We start from the raw sequence: 23452 nt of genomic DNA on the forward strand, positions 1-23452 counted from the left end.
CACACACACACAATAAATAAATGTAATAAATAAAAATAAATAAATAATTAAAAAAATATTTAAAAAAAAGAAGAAAAAGGATACACTTATGGACATTTTAGATATTGTGTCTTTAGTTATGTATTGAAAAGCTTGGCCTAAGCATACAATGAGCAAACATGCACAACTACCTAATGCACTGACCACTGATTATATAGGAACCTTGATGATGAAATAATTTCTTCAAGCAGAACTGCATTCTGAGTATTGTTTTTATCACTTAACTAAAGTTATTTAAAAACACAAATGCGCTTATCTACAGTTTCCTGTGAACTCTTAGGCCTCACGGAATGAAAACAGAAAATCCACTTACTCCCAGTAAATATTGACTCCTCAAGTGCTAGACCTGAGGATAAAAAAGTCCACAACCCAGAGCTACATAAAGGAAGAAAACTAAAACCCACCCAAAGATGTTAAGAGCGATTTTGGCATTGGGCACAAATGCTGAAGGGCTGAGGAGGAGAAACAGCCTAGGATGGAGGGGATGGGGTGGCCAAACTCCAGGATGGGGATGCCTGGGCCAAACCCTGAAGGACAGCACAGCTCTCAAGGGGACAGGCTTTGAAGCACCCTGTGGAGCAGAAGCCATCATGGTCGTGCAACACCTCAACCCAGGCCCCAACTCCAAGTTCTCTTGGGATCAGAGGCACCCCAGGGTGCCGGGTGCCTGTGAGGGGGAGGCTTGCTTCCTGCAGACACCCCCTCCCATCCACCTCAAACAAAGCACTTCAGTTACGGTGTGTGTGACCAACCCTTTCAGGAAATTAACTGTGATATCAGAGCTCACTCTCAGCAGTCTCAGAAGACCCCAGAAAACCAACCCTGCGTCCAGGCCCTTTTCCTCCTCATTTCTTGGAAGAACAGAGCACACAGTCACTCCAGAGCCTACCTGCGCCTCTGGCCCGGCTTCCGGACTCAGGTTATCTTTGCTATTCCCTGCACCCCACTTTGGTGGAACATTCTGTGTGCAGAGCCAGCATTCACAGCTCCACAGATGGGGTTAAGAACAAAGCTCAGGATTTAGTAGAATATTCCCATTTCAAACTGTTCCCTAACTGCTTGGACCAAAAGTTTCAGACATGTAAGCCAATTGGCTAAAGGATAGGATTACCAAGGAAGAAAATTTTTGAGGAGTCACATTTAACATTGATCAATGCTTAAATTTCAGTCTAAAAACACAAAATGAAGAGTTAGCAAGAAACAAAAACAAGGACTACCCCACATGGGCCTATGACCCTGACTAAATGTGACCTGCCTTAATTACTAGGTGGACACTGGGAGGTCCTGCCTGTCTCTCTGTAACTGTTTCAGAGCTGCTTTGGGCCCAGCAGAGATGAAGAACCACACTACAGATCCTGAGAACACTGCGAAGCCTAAAATACTCACAGTGCAGCCCTTTCCTGCAACTAGACCCTGGACTAGACATCTAATTAAAAAAGAAAATCCACGAGTGATTTCTAAATTCATTTTGCGAAGCCAGGCACAGTGGCGCATGCCTGTAATGCTAGCACTCAGGAGGCGGAGGCAGGACGATTTGAGAGCAGTTCCAGGCCACCCTGCACTACAGTATATTTCAAATTTAAGGCCAACCTGCACTACATAGTGAGATCCTGTCTCAAAAATCAATCAGTCAATCAACCTATCTATCTCATTTGGAGAGCTTTCATTCTAAAAAAGTAGACCCTGTTTCAGAAATAATTTCCTCTGAAATACACCATTCCTCAGTAACACCAATTTCTCCTTATCCACTTTCCAAATTTGAGGGGAAAAGATAAAAGTCTCTGTGCTCTGCTCTAATTATCACATTTAAATCACATTTAAACATCTCGCCCCACCCCCGCCCCAGATCAGCGTAGTGTGCAGTGTGACCAGTGAGCACCATGCTAGTGGCTCCTGGGCTCTACCCTCCTTTGGTGGAGAGGTCTCTGCTTCTCAACCCCAAATCAGTCCGAGTGCTGGGGGTGCCAGTGGAGAGTGCCGAGCTGCATGCCCCGGCCCCGCTGCATCTTAATGGAGTAACAGCCTTGTGCTGAAACTCATGATCAGGTTAGCACAAAATAAACCAGGACATGAGGTAAGCGCCGCCAAGCACGGTGAGCACTCAGACAAGCCTGGGAGCGAGCTCTCGACTTCCCCTGCCACCTACTGCACGAGGAGGTGCAGATTTGGAGAACAGAGATCAGAAGTTACTGCTCCTCAAGGGCAGCTGTGTTAAGAGTGGGGAACTGCAAGGACAGATCTGAGGAGCTCCACTTACAGAAAAGGCCAACTGTGGGTTGACAGGCCAGGAGGAAGCAGGTAGCAGCCCTCAGAAAGGAAAGCTGAGTCCTGACAGGTGGTGGGGAGAACCTGGGCACATTCTCCCAGAGTTTCCTTCCCTTATGGGGTTGCCCTCCTTTGGGTCCCTCACTAGTAATCTCCTCAACTATCCCACATGCCCTTAGGGGACCCAGCCCAAGAGGAGCTCCCACGTAAGGTAAGTGAGACCAGCCAGCCACCCCTACAGTGCTTACAGTCACCTACCACCCAAGGCCAGAGGGGAACAGGCCTGGAAGGAAACCAGGAACAGCAACTAAGTAATTTGACTGACAAATTACAGCTGTCCGCATCAGCTTGGGGCCTCAGTTATCTACAGATCCATAGCACACACTACAAAGAGGACAATCAACCACTACCAGATTCTCTTATCTTGTCCAAAAAAGCAGGCTGAGAGCCTGGGTGCAGGATGCGTGCTGACTAACTTCCTCAGCCCACCTCTTCCCGGGGCACCTTCCTGCCTCAGCTCCTTAGCACTCACTTGACATAGTGGGGCTGGAGAGGCTATGTTCTGCCACACAAGTGCTACTGTCACTTGGAGAAGGGAAGCTTTAAAGAGCGGACTAAGGTTTGTCCTGGTAAACTGTCTTCACATGAATATATATAGGATAATGACAGGAAAACGTAATGCTGATAGCTATCATCTGTCATAAAGCTTCTCACTTGCATGCCGGGTCATTCAGTGATTCCAAAATGCTCTGAAACGTTTGCCACAGCAATAATGATCCCACGGCTAGCCAATGAGGTCTGGTCACAGCACTGTGGTAGGATCTGAGAGGCTGCAACTTTTGCTCCTCTGCAGGTTTTTACTTTTATTTTTTACTTTTTTGCTAGTACTAGAGATTAGGCTTAGGGTTACCACACTGAACTATATACCCAACTCATGTTTTTTTTACTTGCAGACAATGTCACACCAAGTCACTACACTGCCCATACTTTACTTGAACCCCGCATAATCTTACCACCCCAGCCTTCCAGATCAGTGAGGGTGTGTGCCACCACGCCTGCTGCTTCCATAGCTTTATGCAGGCCGGTCAGGATTTCCCGAGCTGACTGAAGGGCTGGAAAGGGCTGGTTAAATCTCAAGTTTCAAGTCCTCTAGAACTGCAAATGCTCTACCAAAAGGTAGCAGGAAAGAAGGCAGAATGGTCCTGCCTTGGCGGTCTGTGGGCAGCATGGAAACTGTGCTGGGGTTGAGTGTGTACTGCGGGAGCCTCAGGCAGCTTCTCATAGTACCTGGAAGACCTGAACCCCTTCCCCACTGCCTCCCTAGTCCCCACCCATTCCAGAAGCGCTACCTCTCCCTACCCAGAAAACAGGCTATCTGGAAGGTTTCAGAAGATGAATCTTTTCTGGTTCCCATCTATCATGTGTTGATTCGGTGCCAATAAAGGAACTCCCAGAATCACCTTTTATTATTTTTTTTTTTAATCTTTTCTTATTACATGGTTTTCCTCAAAAGTCAGGCAGCCCAAGGTTTCAGGAGACCATACTTGGTTTGAACCCATCTAGCTGTGTCTGGGAATTAGCACATAAAGGCCCAGATTTTCAGCAGCACCCTTACAAGCACCCTTACACTGCGACAGTGCTGGCTCCCCGGCAAGGCCTCGCTTCCTAGGTGACCTCCCTTGAGCTTGGTCACAGTGCAGCTGCCACCAACCTCACTCTGCATGCGACTGGACAGGCACTCGAAGTCCCAAATGGAGACACTGTCTGCCAGCACCAGGAGGCTAAGCAACTCAGCACAGAACAGGGCCTGCTGGCTGGTGACTGCTGTAAGCTGGTTCACAGTGAGATGTCACATGGGGGTGGGGGTTTCAACCTACACTCTGTCACTTCCTGGCTGTGGTCCCCTGCATGAGTCATTTGCACCTGTGGATGAAGAATGGGGATGGCACCAGGGGCAAGGCACAAAGTTTTCATGGGGACCACACAGTGGCCATGGAGTGGGGGGCAGTGTTAAATCACCCCACACCCTGCATCTGTCTCTGCCACCAGTACAGCACTGGCCAACCTCTCCTACAGGGCAGCTCCAAGCAGGTCACTGTATCACTTTTCCCCTTGCCTAAGGGGAGCAGCTGCCCAGACATGCCTCAGTCACAATGCGTGCATCCCCATAATCACCCGCATTTGAGACCTGGGGAGCCTAGCGCAGCTCTCAGCCATATCCCTGATGCTAGGACCAGAGACCAGGTGGGTGGGTTGTCCTAGGCACTGTGAGGTCCTTGCCGCATCTTATATGTTGCATAAAGTCCTCCTCCCAGTGGGGAAAATCAAAACGTCCCCGGACACTGCAGGCAGCAGTGCTGTCATTGCTTCCCCTGCTAGAGCCACCGCTACAAGGAGAAGTACTCCCCAGAGTCACAGCAGCGCTTCCTCCCAGGCCAGCAGCCATCACCAAAGTGTAGAAAGGAAAGACACGGGACCTTCCCAGTAGCTGCTTGGGAGCCAGCCCTACTGGACTAGGTACAGTCAACAGCGTAAGCCCCAGGCTGGGGAGGCCTTAGCTCTCCCACTTCCAACATGGAGATTCATCCAGGAACTGGATTAACAGAGACACAAAACTAAAGCACAATTGGGCAAAGGGGTTTTAGCCTTCCACACTGGAGCCTGAATTTGGGGCATCCCCCTCATACTACCAATATCTCCAGCCCCTTTTATATTTTTTTAAGCAGAGTCTAAGTCACTACCGGCTGGATTCAGACTTTTATATCCTCCTGCCTCAGCCTCCCAGAAGGATAGGATCACAAGGGTGCCCACCATCCTTGCCCCTCTTTCCCTTTTCTGCCTGAGGCCCTCTTCTCTCTTCCCCTCCCCTCACTTTTCCACCTATGGAGAAAACAAATGACTCAAAACCAAGCAACACGAAGTTTTCCACAGCCCTGGCATGTGGAGCAGGATGAGAGGACACAGGGAAACAGAAGCCAGGGATGGCAGGAAAGGGCATCTGACAAATGCATACGTTTCAGCCCAGGAAGCAAGGGCAGCAGCTTCACTGGAGCACCATTTCTCCTAAAGGTGGAGGGTCCTGGAGGAGTGGGTTCACCATGCACACCCCCTCCCCAAATATTTCTGGGCTTTCCCCAACTACCAGGTCACCAACTTCCCAAACATCCCACACAGAAACCAAAGCACCACAGGGACCAGAATGTGGGGAAGGACTCCAGACAGCCAGCCTAGACTCACCTCCAGGTCCTCCCTGGCAGCTCACAATCCCCACGCTTCCCTACTTCCTGCCTTCTCCTGTCACCATGCACCTCACAGACAGTCATCCCCACCATTGCCTCTTCCTTGTCCTTCCACGGCTCCACGAGGAGAACAAGGACCACTGGCCACATGCACAAGTGCATGAAGGACAGAAGAGCCACACACATAGTCCAGGTGAGATGAACAGAGGCTTCTTGCTTCAGGAGGGCACCCCCAAAGCCACAGTGGCCTATAGAAGGGGAGTGGCTGTGCTCCTCTCGGGACGTGTCCACTGCCCAGTCCACAGCTGAATGCACTGTCAGGAGGCAGGGCAGGCTGGAAAGCTGTATCCTGTCTTCCCTCTCCCTCTGCTTCCTGGCCCCATGTTAAGAGCAGCGCTCTCCACTGGGCCCTTGCACCTGCACTTCTTCCTCAGAGCCAGCTGGCCAGGGACAGAGCCCAGGTCAGCCTCTCGTCTTCTGATGATGGTGATGATGATTCTTCATGTGATACATGGTCTCTCTATGCAGCTCAGATTTGCAGTGCTCCTTCTGTCTCAGCCTGCCCAGCGTTGGGATTATACGCGTGCGCCACAACGCCTAGTCTAGGTGGCTGGCTCAGTGCGCCTGGGGGCGGGGCTGGTGTGGCTTGGGGTGCCCAGCCTCTCCTCCTTTAAGTGTCCAGTGCCAAGCATTTTGTCCCAGCAACAGGAAAGGGAGCACAACAGAAGCTGTGCAAGTGTTGTCCCTGCTGACCACCTGGTCTCAGTAGCCTGAGCCTGTTTATCCGTGTAATGGGGGTGCTAGGATCAGTTTTGTGCATTAAGTAGCACCAAGCTTGTGAAGTTTCACCCTTGGGACACAACAGAATATCCAATAAACGAGTGCCTGACAAACAACTGTAATGGCCCTGACAGGGCACACACCCACAATCCCTGCTACTCAGTGCCTGAGGCAGGAGGATCACAAGATCAAGGGCTACCTGGGCAACTTATCAAGTAAGACGATCTCAAAATAAATGGAGCTGGAATTGTGGCTCAGAGGTAGAGCACCAATACGTAGGAGGCCTCGTGTTCAAGGCCCTGTGTTCAACTGAGTACCTCCAAGCAAAGAAACAACAAAAATCCTTGGGTCAAAGTTACTTTTTTTTTCTTCTTTTAGAAAGAGAGAGACAGGGTTTTACTATGCAGTCCAGGCTGGCCTCAAACTTATAGCGATTTTCCTGCCTTAGCCTCCACAGTGCTGGGATTATAGTCATGTGTCACCACGCCCGGCTATTTTGGTCTTTCAGGGAACTGAAGCTCACCAATAGAAATAGCAACCCCAAGGCCAGTATAGTTCAGTGGACTAAGAGCCTGGCTAGGCAAGAACAGGGGACAAGGGTTTGATCCCTGATACCACAGGCAGCACCAGCCCAACCCCTGGGGGGGCACACTGAGCCAGCCAATGGAGACCAGGCATGGTGACACACACCTGTAATCCCAGCACTCAGGAGACTAAGGCAGAAGAATGGCAGCGAGTTCAAGGCCAGCCTCGGTGGGTACACAAGGAGATCCTGTCTCAAAAAAACAAAAATTAATTAAGTATAAAAATATAAATAAGAAAATAGATTTTCAATAACTTTTACAATAATCACCCACTCTGGCTAGCCTGGCCCAGAAAATACTGTCAAAATGTTTAAATTATAATAGATTTTACCCTTCAAATAAGTGAATAATTTCAATGGGTCTCTTTGAGTTGAAGCACAATTTTTATAGGAAAACTAACAATAGGAACACATCTGAATTTGTACTCCTGATACAATAATACAACCTCTGATACAATAATTTAATTAAGGATGATGGAATAAAAGCTGGTAGGAAGGGAGATAATTGATAGCAACAGACTGAGAAAAGCCCCTCCTGAAGTCAGATATACATCACCATGGAAGGATGATTCCACGTGCAGAGCTATGCTAGCTCAAAGCCACATTTACTGAAAGCCTCGGGAGGCTCAGTCAGGAGAACCGCCACCCAAGTTTGAGGCCGGCCTGAATGAACTACACAGGGTGATCCTGTCTCAAAAACAAAGCACATCAGCCAACACCTCCCGCCCCCCCCATACACACACAAATTCTCTGATGACAAAAACAGAGGTACAGTTTGAATTCTTTCAAGAGAAACTAAGCCAAACAAGACTTCCCAAATGCCTGTATGGTGAGTGGAGCCTGGCTGGTGATTCAGGGTCCCTGACATTCTAGCATAGGCTTTTCCATTCCATGAAACCCTACAGAGAACATGGTAATCCTGTTTTTCAACCCCAGTCTAAAAATAGCATGAGGGCTGACACATTTGTGAGGAAGTTGTCTGACACACTGGGCTGCTGGAAGAACCCTGAGAAAGCCCCGAGTCCTGCACACTCTACAGGGTGGGAAGATGGGAGACGCTGTGCTGTTAGGCGGAGGAAGCATTCCAGAACTTTCCCTCACTCCTCACCCAAAACACAGACCATGTGGATAAAAGATTTAAAGACACTTTTCTTTTTTTTGAGATCATGAGTCTTAATGGAGTCTAGGCTGGCCTTGAACTCCTAATCCTCCTGTCTGGGCCTCCCAAGTGCTGGAATTACTGGGATTACAGGGTGTGTCACCACACCCTATAAGGATACACATTAGACAAAACAAAAACTATATTCACTGGGCATGAAGGTGCATGTCTCTATCCCCAACTCCTGGGGAGACTGAGGCAAGAGAATTCCAGACCAGTCTGTGCAACACAACAAGAAGCTGCCTCAAAATTTAAAGGATGTAGCTCCCCAGTGGGAAAGGCTTGCCTCATAAGCACAAAACCCTGCATTCAGTCAGTACTCCTATACAGTCCTCCAAAAGCCTGGAATCAAGCAAACCTTCAGAGGAGCACGTAACAAATGAATACTAAGAAGGTGTGGGAGTGGGAGTGGGAGTGGGATGGCGTGGAGGGGTATGTGAGTGAGGGTAGCTTCAACTCCAGTCATCCTCTGCCAAGCCCAGCTACAGTATGATTTGTGTGTGTGTGAAGAGAGATAGGGTCTTACTATGTCTTCACGCTGGCTTTGAACCTCCTAAGTAGGCAAGGCTGAATAAGAACTTGTGTGGATCCTCCTGCCTCAGCCTCCAGCATGCTGGGATTAGAGGTGCATCACCACACCCAGCTAAAGCAGCATCTAAAAAGAATATCTGGTCACTGTACACAGCTGTAATTCCACTCAAGAGGCTGAGGCAGGAGTGTTATGAACTTGAGGTCAGCTGGAGCCACGCAATAAACTGCAGACTAGGGTAAACTACACAGTAAGACCTTGCCTCAAACAAGAGGGAAAATAATTAAAAATTTTAAAATATATATATATATATATACATACATACATATATATACACACATACACATATGTATGAGAAACAATATAATTATCTATGCATCAAGGTTTGTAAAGCAAAAATGCAAGGGGAAAAAAAAATTAAGGGCCGGCCAGATAGCTCAGCAGATTAAAGCGCCTGCTTAGGCAGACCAGGGACTGGGATTCAATCCCAGGCAGCATATGCAGGGCTGGCTCAGCCCCACCCCTGGGGCGCACTGAGATGGTGATTGAGACTGGGTATGGTGGTGCATGCCTGTAATCCCAGCATTTGGGAGGCTGAAAAACAGGAAGCATCAAGTCTAATCTGTGTAGTGAGATCCTGTAGACCCTGTACTAAATACATTTTTTTAAAAAAGTCCATTAAGCGGCTGAATCTCATTCATCTCACTGCATGGCAGACCAAACAGACAAAATCCAAAATACGTAACTAATGTCTAATGTTTAAATGTACCATGTAGCTCTAGATTCTGAAAATGAGTATCTTCTTTTTATGCTTATACGACATTTCAATGATCATATATTATTGTGTCCCCAAAAGGTCTACGACCAACTACACTGGTGTGCAAATAAGTGTGAACTGCAGCAGGTGGTGCAGGGGCTGGGGCTTCATGGGATCGCAGCTGCAGAGCCCTGGAGAAGGAGCCCATGGCCACCTGGTGCCCCTGAGCCCGCAGCTCTGTGCAGCCCACTCCTCTGCTCCATCCTGCTCTCACTCACGCAGCTTCAGGTCCCATGTCCATGCTCACTGAGCGGGGCTCCTCTATTTCTACTATACCCCTTGTTCCATGGCTCCCAAACTAAGAAAAACATCCCCTATGTTTGACCCTTGTGTACAAATGAACCTACTCCAAAGGCCCTCTCCTTTAAAAACTCAACCTTTGCTGTTACAGTACACAGCCAAATTTTTTTTCAACAAACTGCCACACAACTGTCACTTCCCAACACCACGATGGCCACACACTTCCGTGACACTCCAGAGGGACACACTATGCTCCTCAGCTAGCCATACCTGCTGCTCCCTGTCTTGCTTATGCCATGCCCCCTCCCTCCTCCCATCCTCCAGCCCAGCACCTGGTTGGTTTGTGTCACGTGAGCTAGCACAGTCTGTACCTGTTTTATTTGCCATTTTGTGGACTCATTTCTGCTCATGTCCTGCACCAAACTGTGAGGCCCTTGCAGGATGAGATTAAGCCCTCTAATCCTGCACACGCTGTGTGCAGTGCTGTCCTCTGCAACGGGGATGCCTCAGCCAGGACAGTGTGGACAAGTATCTAACACGGTATCACCAGAGCAGAGCAGGGCAGGGCAGGGCAGGGCAGGGCAGGGCAGGGCAGGGCAGGGCAGGGCAGGGCATTAACACTAGCATAGGCAGACAGACTGACACCAGGAGAATGAAGGAAGCAATGGCCCATAGGCCCCCAGGTCCCCAGGGTGGAGGGAAGGCCCTGGGAACACGTGGAAAGGTAGTAACAGAGACCCGAAAGCACAGCTACCAACGCTAGAAAGACAAGCTTTCTTCCCTACCCGACTTAGACCTGAAGATACTTCCAGAGCACCCGATGGATTATTTCTGTTCAAAAAACAGATCTATGTTTTCCATCAGTTCTGTCACTGAGGACAGCTGCAGTTCTTTTCCAGGCAGTGCTGGTCCTCACCTGGAGTGTCATTTCCTGGCTCCAGCGCAAATCCCTCAGCCTGCTGCCATAGATCACTCTGCTGGTGCAGACTTTCTAGCTTTCCCCACTGACCTTTGGACCTTCCCAGGTCAGATCCTTGATACAGACTTGCATGAGACACTGCCCTGGGCCCTGGGCCTCCAGCTGGACTTACGGAGGACATTGCCACGGGATCGAGGTCTTGCGCTGGACTCATGCAGGACACTGCTGTGGGATCCAGGCCCTCAGTCAGATTCTTCGTGTCTCTAATGTGTGGAGAGTTCTCCCACACTGCTTTGCATTTGACTCTTTGGGTGAATACAGGAAAATAATCCTATAAATTATGTGCCCTGCATTAAATATTTTCCCTTGTAATCCCTTACTACAATGATATGTAAAATACAACTCAATCAGCATTTAAAACAACTCAAGGCAGGGAAGAAACTCCCATGAGGTGAGCTATAAGAACTGTTGACAGTGATTATACCTTCATTAAAGGGAACTGTCAGGCATAATGACACAAGCCTACACCAGCATTCTGTGAGACTGAGGCAGGAGGACGACAAGTCTGAGCCCACCCTGGTCAACTTAGGGACTCAAAATGAGACTATCTCAAAATTAAAAAGCTTTGTGGATGTAGCTCAGTGCTCAGGTCCTGCGTTCAGGTCCTTGGTATAAAAAAAAAAAAAAAAAAAAAAAAAAGAAAGAAAAGAAAAACAAAAAACAAAAAACAAAAAAACGACTATGCTCCTTTCCCAAAAATAAACACTTACATAGCCACCAAAAGGTCAATAGTGTTTCCATTTCACCCTTTAAGAAAATGCTTAGGGGGCCAGGGAAATGGCTCAGTGGAATAAGTGCTTCCCAAGCAAGCACAAGGGCCTGAGTTCAATCCCCGGTTCCACCAAAAAAAAAAAAAAAAAAAAAGAAAAGAAAATGCTTAACACCTGTGACTTTAGGAAGAACTAAGACTTTAGGCCTATTATGGAATCTACCAGGACTTCTCCAAAACATAAAACTAAACTCAGCAATAGGAAAGCCAAATTTTCACTTTCTCCCTAGAGTAATCTGACTGCTAACAAAAGAGTGATTTCAAGGTGTCTGGAAGAACAAGCCCCTGTCATACGAGTAAATAGACATTAATCCTAATGTCTGCAATGGTTGAATTATAAAACTCATCCTTTCACAATGACCAAATCCAAGCTTTTTGTCTTCTTGATATAATTCACATTTAAAAACCAAAATCAAGGCTTGAGATATTGTACTCTGGTGTACTCTGTCTCTCTGGGTTCAGTCCTCAGCACTAATATCAATCAGATACATAAGTACTAAAATTTAATTGGAATACTTTGACTGAAACCAGGTGACAAGACAAATTGACCACACTGATGGAACACTAACTCTTCTTTCAACATATGTAAGTAGCACAACACCATTTAAAAACTAGTGTAAATCTTCAGTTTCCGTTTATTATTCTAGTACTGGTGCTACAGCTTAAATTTTTCCACATGGCATCAAGTTCATATTTACACAGCGTTTTAAAAGACAGCAAAAGAATGGCCTACACTGAAAAGGGGTTAGACACACAGACATAGTGACAGGAAGGTGTAATTCCTAGGAGTGCCACTGCTAAATCAAAGTCATTGGGACAAATACAGATGACAGCTTCAGTTAACTTTCCAATAGACATCCCTGTTTTAGCCAGTCTTAGTGGGGAAAAATATATAACAAAAATTCTTTTAGACCCAACATATTTACTCAGTGAAATGTTTTCCTTAGATGAAAAAAAAATTTTTTTAAGGATAATGTCGTGCATCAGCCAACAGTTTGGCTGTTCAAAGCTACCAGCTAAGGCCGCGTTACTCAGAAATAGCTAAGGTAAACAGTCTTGTCAGTTGAGAGACAAAAGTAAATATTGTCTGCAAAGCTGGTTAGGAAACAGGTCTCCTAGCTTTGCACCAGACAATGGGAACTAGTTAATTTTATACCACTTTCCATGGCTCCAGAGTAAATCAGATTCACCTGTGTTTGAAAGTGAGCAGGGGAGGGGGAAGAGCAACCAAGCAAGTTATCCAGACCCGCAGCACCTCGGCTAAAAGCCACGGAATCGCCCCAGGTCTGTCCCAACCACAGAAACATATGCACCAAATCAAAATTTAATTACGCTGCACAATACTGTCTGTGTCGTGCTTCATATTTCACCAATTGCTTTGCTTCTGACAAGGCAGTTTCCTGAAGGAACGTTCCAAGAACTGAAAAGTTACAACACCCACATACCAGAGTGTGTTTCCTGAATTCTGTTACAGGAAGTACATCTGCTGTGATCTGAACATTTACTTCCCAGTAGGAGGCCCATTTAAAATTTCTTATTGAACATTATTTGCTCAACAACAGGACACCAAGGAAATGCTTGTTACATAACAAGACAAAAATCTTTCACTATAGTTTTCATGAAGTGTGGACACTGGCCACCAGCAAGCCCCAGCTGAAAGTCCTCCCCTATGGAAGACAAGAGCCTGTGCTGAGCGGGTGGGGTGGGGTGGGGGCAACAGGGCAACTTATGTTTGAGCAGGGTGCCTTGGGGGCATCAAGAAGGGCACAGAGAGGTCCAGGTCCTCGAAAAGAAGCAGTTCCTCAGAAAGGACTGCAGGACCAGACACTGCATTGCATCTCCGTCCCTTTCTCTTACATTTTAACAGTGATATACATCCAGGCATTTGAACACTTCCTAATAGGAAGAGAAACTGATGGATGGAGTTACCTATATTCTAAGCTAACCTCTGGTGTGTCTCACTAAGAGGGGGAAATAGTTACATATAAATACACATTAAATCAAAAGTAACCACACGGAGACAGTTTCAAAGGCTCCCCTAGCAGGTCACCACCGGCTCCACCCTGGCCACTCTGTTCAGAAGGGGCAGGTAGAACCTGCCTGTGAACAAGCTCCAGGGCAATTCCCTGCCAGACCTTTCATTGGAGAACCTTGGGCCTCCTGGAACCACAGTACCCATAAAATATTCTTAGTTAAACCTCCAACTAAGTGCCAATCTATGAGTAAGTAATACTGAAAAAAATATGCCAAGACCCTCTGAATAACATACAGGCCCGCAGGCACCTCAGGTTACAGCCGTATCTCTTCCCTGCCCCTACCAAGGACCATGTCAGTGCAGACTCCTTGAGAAGCCAGCCAGAGGGAAACTCCTGGGACCACACAGCTGCACTCCCTCGTAGGTGCCCTTTGAACACATACTACCCAGACGCTCAAGGAAGACAACTTACATGTCAATAAATATTTCTTTGCTTACTTCAGTTGCTTGGGACATAATAATGTTAGCCCTGACATTTCCTCTGAATTTTTAAAATCTGATAGCAAATTACTACTTTAGGAACCTAATTTCATCTGGTTAAATTAAAAACACAGCCAATAAAGCCACACAAGAAAAAAGAGCTTCAGCAAGAACAAGGCTCTCAGCAGACCACGGCCATCAGGTTAAGCTTTAATGCCTGGAGGACAGACAGAAAGGGAAGGTCTGCGCAGGGGATGGGTCCTCAACACTGCTCACTGTCAGAACCAGAAGCCCGAGCAGAGACAGTTCGAAAGTTAATCCTCACTTTGGCTCCTGCAGCATTAGCTCCAAAAGTCATCAATCGTATTTTTGTCTCTAGTACAAATCTAAACAATTTCTGATATATTTACACTGGAGCAAGACACTGAGCATTCTAGTTGCAGCATTATTTGGAGCACCTTATTCATCACAAAATGACTCAAGACAATTTGAAGAAAAGCTAAGACTACTGCTGCAGCACTCCTCCAACAGTTTCCACACTAGTAAAAGACAGGTAATCATTTCACCTGTAAAAGTCATGCACTCACCATATATCAATAAAATGTAACTGAAGCAAAAACAAAGAAGTGTTTCTATTTCTTAGCCAAGAGACATGTCTAAGAAATTTTTTCCTGGAGGTAAACTGCACTCCCAGTGCATGTCACTTACATTCAGAATCACAATACATGTGCCAGGAGTGTTGAACAAATGAGGTGGCAAAGTCTGCTACATGGAAAAGTAAGCTTACATATTTAGCCGCAGTCAAACTGTAATACTTTAGAGCAGTAGTGAAGCTCATCATCTTTATAAACCCCCTATTTTACAGCTGTTTATAAATTTAGATGCACAAGACATATAAATACAGAACTAAGATAAGAAATGGATCTTAATTCTGCATTCCTGAATATACTTGAACCTTAATTAAAAAAAAATGCTACCTGCATTAAACCTCATTTTCAGAAGCATAAAGGCCCAGCTAGGGCACACTACCCCTTGAGGATGCAGGGAACTCCTAACCCTGGGATCTCTTGCAGTACCACTGCCAAAAAACATCCCCATAACCCAAGTGACCTTCAGAAAAGGTGACTCATTGCTCCTCCCCTGTTCTGGAAGAAGCTCCAGACTGTGAGTCAGGAAGCCCACCTGGGCTCAGGATGAAGCAGAAACAAATCACTTACAAGACCTGTCTGTGCCTCACTGCTGTCAACAGCATATTTATGTTGGCGTCATACAGGGATATGGGGTGGCTACGTGGTCAAAATACTGTATGTGTTATCTCCACTCAAAAGCTCTTCCTTTAACTGTACTTTCCAAGATACAGTAACATTCTACTTTGATATTGGTGCACACTGAGCCTGCATGGCTCTGCATCCAGGGAGTTGGCTCATAAGTCAATAGTGGGCGCACAGGGCAGGGCAAAGCTGGGGCTGTGCCAGTTTGAAAGCGGAACCAAATATATGCTGGGCAGAATCAAAGATATGCCGGGCATGGTGGCACATATGTGTAATCCCAGCACTCAGGAGGCTGAAGCAGGAGGATCACTGTAAATCTAAGACCAGCCTGGGCTATAAAATAAGGTCAAGGCCAGCCTGGGCTGCATAGCAAGACCCTGTCTCAAAAAAGAAAGAAAGAGAGAGAGAGAGAGAGAGAGAGAGAGAGAGAGAGAAAGAAAAGATATGCACCAAAACCCAGCTCAGCTAATCTCAGGAACAATCTGCCTACTGATTTTTTTTTTTTTTTTAAGCTTCATTAACATGAGTCAAATTCAAAAGAAAATGACCCGTGGGAGAGTTGATGAAACCTAACTTCCTCTTGCAGTCTTGCTTTTGACAAGCTGTTTGCCACAGCCATCAGATGCCACCCGCCCCAAAAGGCAAGCTCAACTTCTCCACCCATATAGACGCCCACCCTGGGGTGAGGTGGGGCCAGGGCTTCTCAGGTGCTTTTGAAAACTTGCTAGTCCCTGGCAGCTGAAGTTACGTGTATACTCTTTTTTTTGCCCCTGTATTTTTTTTGGAAAGGGTCTACAGGGTGTTCAGGGTCTCACTACTAGATAGGACTCGTAGTGATTCTCCTGTTTACAGCCGCCCAAGTGCTGGGATTACAGGAACGCATCACCATGCTCGCCCCTGCGGCCCCTGCACATATGCTGAGCTATTTGGCTGGCCCAGAGTATACGCCTTTCCAGAGTTCAGGGATGCTTCAGTGAGGGTCAGGACATGGAGATTCATAAAAAGTCCTCATCTTGATTTGGTCCACCAACATGACTCCTCAGTACAATGCAAGCTAATACACATAGGAAAGGATACCCACAAACTGTTAGGTTGAAGAGGAAATGCTATTTTCTTTCTTGAGACAGGGTGTCATGTGTAGTTCAGGCTGGTCTTGAACTCACTATGTAGCCCAGCTAGTCTCAAAAATCACAGCAAACCTGCCTCACTCAGCCAAGTGCTGGGATTACAATTGGCATGTGCCACCCTGCCCAGCTTTTTTTTTTTTTATATTTTCATAAAGAATAATATCCATGTACTCTAGATCAGGATCTGCAAGGTGTTAGCTAAGTATAGTGGCACACACCTGTAATCCCAACACTCAGGAGGCTGAGGTAGGAGGACTGCTATAAATTTGAGGCCAGCCAGCCTGGGACACATTTGAGTTCAAAGCTAACCTGAACTTGGGAGATCCTACCTTTAAAAAAAAAAAATAAATAAAAAAGATAAAAGAAAAAAGAATCTAGAAACTAAAGTATGATCTGCAGCTATTTCACTCTATTTTTTAAATTATTTATTTATTTTTACATTTATTTAGTGTGTGTGTGTGTGTGTGTGTGTGTGTGGCCAGCTCAGCCCACCAGGGGGCGGGGCTGACTGGCATGTGGTGCTGGGGGATTGAACCGCGGTCCACTGTGCTTTGCTAAGCTTGTTCTAAGTAGGTGCTTTAGACCACTGAGCCATCTCACCAGCCCCAGCTATTTCACTTTAAAGAGAACTAGTCCACTGGGATTCCCTCTGGCAACTGTGTCCACTGTGTCTGCTATGCTTCAAGGTTCCAAGGGAAGCACATGCACAGAGCTGCAGGGGGCTGTGTTTCCAGGGTACCCTTTCCCCACTGTGCCAAATCAAAGTGCCTACCAGTAATTGTTCCGAAACAGTGACCAAACCTTTTAATTTTTAAAAGCCTAGACAATTCACATGTTATTCAGTAAATGTAATCAAAACACAAAACTAAAGCAAAAATGTCTTACGTCTAGGTTTTGGGATGAGGTAGATAAACATATAACCTCAATTCTAAAAAGCTCCACAAGCCAAGGCAATTCCTTCCTCAAAGTACTTCTAGTTTAAAGAGATTAGTCTTACCCTCAGGAGCTGCCTATAGAGGACTGCACATTCCCATGGAGATCACCTCGGACCTACCACAGGTGCCAGGTCTAGAATGGCAGTGCCCTACAGGAGGCCTGTTACCTGGAGAAAACTGCCAGGGTTAGTGCTCATGTTCACTGGCATTACTGCACCATCCCCAAGGTTCCCGAGTCCTCATCTAGTTCTATAAATTACTCCAGTCTACAATGAAACTACTGTGACTCAACACTGAACTATGAATTAAGTCCAGTGGATCTGAATTAATTGTGTCAAAAGCAAAGAGATATTGCATGTGACAGATGGTGAAGGTTTCTGCCCAATGTAATACGCCCCAAGTCACGTCTCTGCATCCCTCAGCACTAGTCAGGGAAACTTGGCCCAGCACTGGGGTTTCCCTGAAACCCAAAAATAGCTTGACTTTTTTCCTTATGTTCTCTTTGGATCACAAAGACCAACTACTCTCCTACAAAGCACAATATTGAACAAGCCCAGACCACACTATGGGTATAAGTGAAGAACAGGGTATTTGCAACTCGTAAGATAGGCTCTCAACATGCAGCTATGAAAATAACAGACAGCGGCCTTCGGCTTCTTCCCCATTCCTCGCTCAAGGACATGTCTGGAGCCAGGCAGAGCATGGGAAAGACCCACGGCATGCTCCTCTGCTGCTGGCACAGGGCTGCCCACAGTGCTAGCAACTCCGACCACCACCGAGACACAGGCACTGCAGAAGAACAGCTCAAGCCTGCTGCCCCCACTTGGCTCTCAGGGTTTACCTCATCCAGCTAAGAGGCAGCACATGTGAGGAAGGGCTGCTGGGGCAAGACCCTTCCTCACTTTCCTCAAGTACCAGGAGGGTTTAATAAAAGCATCTACCATGGAAGGGACTGAGGAGAACCAGACGTAATCCCATTAAAGCTGTTTAAGGTGTGTCTGGCACATACAGCATTCAATTTACCATCCATTTTATTCTATTTTGATCATTAGAGAGGGCTCGGGCACCACAGTTGCTCACATCTGGGTTCAAATCCCCACACTTACTGAGTGAGCACTTTCAGTACTGACTTGACTTCACAAAGCAAAGTAGCTGTATCTCCATCCACAAGTTTGTGCCAGGTGCCTAGACGGTAAGTAACGGTGCTCACGTGCAGCAAAGAAATATATTAAATGAAACACATAATGATACAAAAGGAACAGATTACATAAAAATAAACCCATCAAGTCATTAAAAAGACAATAGTATTAAAAAAAGAAAAGGCTGACTGGGCTGGGAGATAGCTCAGTGGGATAAGCGCTTCCCTGGCAAGTGCAAGAGCCTGAGGTCAATCCCTGGTTCCACCAAAAAAAAAGGCTGACCAAAAACTAGTGTTTAAAAACTTTACAAGTTTTTAAAACTTTCTTTCAGCACAAGACACATGGATACCCCTTGCTTCAAACACACTTATCCCATCGTTCTTGCCACTTTCTGAAGTGGTCCTAGGAGTCCTCTTTCCTTATTGTCCACGAGGTATGGGGAAAAACACTGTGAATGCTGCTGCTGAGCGCCATACAACAGAAAAGCAACTCCTAAATCCATAACAGTCCTCATCCACCTTATGTACCAAGTCTGGCGCGCACCGTGTGACTTCTGGTCTTCCCCAAGGTCAAAATGACCACGAAGGGAAAAGGTCTGGAATCAATTCATTATCCAAAGACAGCCACAACAGTGCAACTGAAGACATAAAAACCTTCCAGAACTGCTTCAGAGGCAAAACAATGCAATAGCTACACGGAGAGTATTTTGGGAGGGGGGGGGGGCGTTACTGAGAATGTTTGCAGTAATTTTTAAAATTTAAATTTTCACTGTATTTTTATCGTATTGTCTTTTTTATTACTGGTTTACTCTAGATAAGCAGTTCCTTAATTTCATAAAAGTGATGAATATGTTATTTTAAGACATCTACATGAACTATAAAGAGATTACAAAAATATATGTGGTTTCTACTTGTGGTAATATCACAATGGATACTATAGTTTTCTGTCTATATTCTGGCTAAAAGAATTACTAAAGTTTCCATTAAAAATTACCAAAATTAAAGAAGCACCTTCTTTTCTCAACCACTCATCCAGGTTTTCTTCTCACTGGGCCCCGGGTTACGAACAATCAGATCAATCAATAAAATGGTCATGGTGGATAAACCGACAAGTTGAAAAGATTAAATATAAAATGGAGGTGTTACAAGGAGGTTCTTATTTCTTAAGAAAAACATTTCAAAGTCAGACCCACCCCAATGTCAACATTTTAGCATCCCTTTCTCTAGTCGCGGTCTCGACCGGAAGCCTGGCGAGCCTTGGGGAACCTCCCCAAGTAAGGGTCTTGCGTCAAACACCAGCCCGGGTGCTTGCTGCTCCGTCCCCGTGGGAGGCGACACGCCACGCGGCTGAGGGTGCGCGTCCGCACGAGTGCCTCAGTTTCCCCGGAACGCCGCCGTCGCGCACACAGCAGTGAGCCCTGCACTGCGCCCTGTCCCTCTCGCCACTCTCACTCCTGGTCAGCAGCACCGGCCCGAGGGAGGCGGCACCGCGGCTCCTCAGCCGCCCCGTGCCCCAGCCCGTGAGGACTCAGGGGGAGTCCGGACCCCGGCCGGCGCCCACCGCCTCCCTAAGCGCGCTCGCACTGGCGCGGCTGCCCAAGTCCCGCTCAGGACCCGGCGGGTTAAAAGGAGTCCGGGCCGACGCCTAAGGATACAGCGCGGGCTGCACGGCGGAACCGGGCGCCACTTCCCGCCCCACGCGCCCGCCAAGGCCCACCCGACGGCCGCCGCGACCCCCGCTTTCCCCGCCGCCACTTGTCCTGCGCGCTCGCTCCGGGAGTTCACCTGCGCAGTTGGGGACCCGCGTCCATCGGCCCCGCGGGGCGTTGGGGAGGGGGGCGATCCCGCCGCAGCGGCCTGCAGAAGTCGCGGCCACCGCTCGACCCGCTCCGCGCGCTCCCCCGCAGGAAAGTGGGTGGTACAGCCCGGCCCTAGAGGGCGGGGCGGGGCGGGGCTCCCAGGTCCCTGCAAGGAGCACCGAGCACCCAGCACCCAGCACCGGCTGTAGCCCGGAGACCGCCCGCGAAACCACTGCGCACTCCGCTCGCGCCCAGGCCGCAGCCAGGACACTAGTCACCCGGGTCACACTTGCTTCACTTCGCTTTCAGTTTTGATTCCGTTACAAGGAGACAACCTGTACAAGACCTCTTCATTTTGAGGCACCACGCAATGCAAAACAATCCGTTTGAGTCCATAAGTAATGAAGGAACTGACCATAAAACCGAAAGCAGGATTTAAACCGCTGAAGAGTCAGCACTGGAAGAAGTGCAACGGAAACTGGGACCCCCAGGATCAGGCAGGACACCCAAGCTGTACTGGAGGAAGAGCAGTCCAAGGGAGGGGCCCGCGGGTGGAAACCTGAGGGCTGCGGCGTGCACCCCGCCCCGTGGACGCCGCATGCCGGCCAGGGTCGCATGCCGGCCAGGGTCGTGCCGGCTCCGGAGGAGGTGGCCCACCCGGGAGTAGTGCCCGCCGCTGACAGTAAAGGCAGCACCAAAGAAAGCTGCAGTGCTGGGAGGTGGCGCCACGCTTCTGGCTAGAGGCTGCCTCGGAGTCCCCAAGGCCTTCTCAGAGGTCAGCGCTATGTTTAGAACGACACAGGGCTGTATTTGCCTTTGCTCTGTGTTAACATGACACTGGGGGTGCGCGACACCAGAGGCGGTTGTAGTGAGGACTCCTGGCATCTGAGCACCAAGCGGGGCAGTGACCACAGATGAAACCAGTAGTCACCCCCTCTTCACCCCCACACAGGAGCAGGTTATTATCACTATTTTTTTTAAAGGCCATTTCCTTTACAAATGCCCTTAATGAAGCTGTGGTCAGAACTACTATGTATTTCACTGATCTTGACCCCCGCGCCGTTTTGAAGTTCTGCGGGGCCCTGGCTCCTGTATCTGAGTCAAGTCAAAGGTCATCAGGGAGAGCCAAACGGCACTGCAACAGTCACGTGAGCAGCGGTTCAAATCCGTGGATCAGCTAGCTGTTTCCTTAAAAACGAACAAAGTGAACTTGTTTCTTCAAGAAAAACAATTAACATTTACTGCTAATAATAAAACTCTGAGTTCAATCCCTGGTTTCTGCCAAAAAATAAAAATAATAATAAAATGTGAGATTTTAACCATTTTTGGAGAATTTTATATTCATCATTCATTGTAAGTATTAGATCTTCCCAGCACCGAAGATCTTCCTAAAGAGATCAGGTAAGAGAGCAGTGATTTCGATTTTAGACCTGTATGACTTGATAACCACAGTTCCACATGACCAGAGCAGAGAATCATGCATGAGTGAGCGGCCCACTGGAAGTGCAAGGCAAGCAAGGGGTTTTATGATCAAAGTAAAAAAACGCAGCAACTCATTTCAGGTACTACACTACCTAACCTCCAGAAAACCACAGCTTGTGAAGGGGGGCATGGTATTAAAGACCGTGCTAGAGTAACACTTCCTTTTTCTGTGTTAAGCTATAGTATTTGCTTCACGTACTTCAACAAACATCACAGCATTTGAAAAAACAGAAGCAGATATGACAAGCAAGCAGTCTTCTTATCAGACAGTAAAACTTCCATAAATGTAACATAATGCCACTTCTCATTTTAGTTTTGGAAAATAAGTTAAAATAAAAACTTTTTATTGACATATAATGGGGCTTTTAAAGTAAGTATTTTAAGGGGGCCTGGGGAAGTGGCACAATAGAATAAGTGCTTGCCTGGCAAGTGCAAGGGCCTGAGTTAAATCCCCAGTTCTGCAAAAATAAATAAATAAATAAATAAATAAATAAATAAATAAATAAATAAAATAAGTATTATACATATAATCAGCCCTCTATATCTGTGGGTTTCTCCATTTAAAAATGCATGGGGTAGAAAAAAATAAAATAATTGGGGGTACATTTGCACTGAACATGGATAGACTTTCTAGGTTCAATTCCCTCCACTGCTAAAAAAAGAAAATAAAATTCCATTTTTCCTCTGTGAACCTTTAATTGTTCTACTGACATTTAAACATATTAAAGATTGGGCCGGGGAGATGGCTCAGTAGAATAAGCGCTTGCCTGGCAAGCACAAGGGCCTGAGCTCAATGGGGGGGGGAGGGGGGTCGTGCCAGGGAGATACAGCAAATATTTAACCCTGTCCCCAATGTAAATTAGGGTAATCTGAAAGGGAAGTGGGATTCGCTAGACTTGTAACAGAAGTAAAAACACTAGAGAGAAGCACGGGAGAAGCAGCTCTCCCACCCAGTACTGTGTGTGACTGAAGACACCCTACAAAGGGAACAGAGGGACCTCACACCCGTGCATGTGGAAGGTGCCATCACATCTGACATGCAGTCCTGTTCAGAAGCTAAGCAAAGGCATTCTTAACCTTCTTGGGGCTAAGACGTCTTTGACTGATGAAATGCAAGGACTTTCACCACAATCATGGTTCCTACAGCCCCAGCCCCACCCCCACCCCATCTAGGGAGCAGCCAGCTCTTGTGGACTTGAGTCAGGGGTGCAAGCCCTGGTCCCATCAGCAGACTCAGCTCCCTGACAGAAGAGTTAGGTAAGCTCACCTGTCAGCCTCCACGACAAGTTTGGAAACTTCCAGCTGACTAGGTGATTGCCTACAATGCGAAAGGGTTTCTCAGGCAAGTACTATCATGGAAAGGTACTGGACAACAGAAAGGTGTTAGCTACACAACAAAAGAGCACGTTGCCCTGGGCAGCAAGGAAAGGCCTCTGCAAGCCTGTCCCTTCTACCTGTCCCTTCCTGTCCGCTTTCTTTCCCTCAATAAACATATTCTGCTCATTAAAAAAAATCCTGCTCATCTAAGAATGAAGGGAGAATAGTCACTCAAGTGCTCTACTGTTTGACAAATTTAATTATATGGACAGATATGATATATGTATATTTTGTTTATACATATTATATATGTATATTTAAAACACTGTAAAATCTATTTTTGTAATTTGATAGGTAAAAAGCAAAATATTTGTAATATATACAATTCAGATTTTAAAACTATCTTGTCTCCTGATGGATGCTGAAATTCCTCAATGTGTGTGTCTATACCAAAGTGGCCATTCAAGGTTCTGCTCCTTACGGATTCGATTTTAAGGGCACACTGGTCATATCTAAGAACTGCCACTTG

The 23452-nt window shown here is 47.0% G+C and overlaps 1 protein-coding gene across 1 annotated transcript in view; it reads right to left on the bottom strand.

Annotated features, from left to right (window-relative positions):
* The window catches only part of Aff1 (AF4/FMR2 family member 1), a 127535-nt gene extending 106116 nt beyond the window's left edge, over nucleotides 1–21419 (bottom strand). Inside the window, exon 1 of the mRNA XM_023712945.1 lies at nucleotides 20111–21419. Within this exon, the coding sequence (XP_023568713.1) occupies nucleotides 20111–20136 (26 nt within the window). The 5' untranslated portion in view covers nucleotides 20137–21419. The remainder of the gene's footprint in view (nucleotides 1–20110) is intronic.
* Nucleotides 21420–23452: the final 2033 nt, after the last annotated feature.

The sequence above is a fragment of the Octodon degus genome, unplaced genomic scaffold (genome assembly GCF_000260255.1).
Source record: "Octodon degus isolate 3935 unplaced genomic scaffold, OctDeg1.0 scaffold00028, whole genome shotgun sequence".
Taxonomy (NCBI): domain Eukaryota; kingdom Metazoa; phylum Chordata; class Mammalia; order Rodentia; family Octodontidae; genus Octodon; species Octodon degus.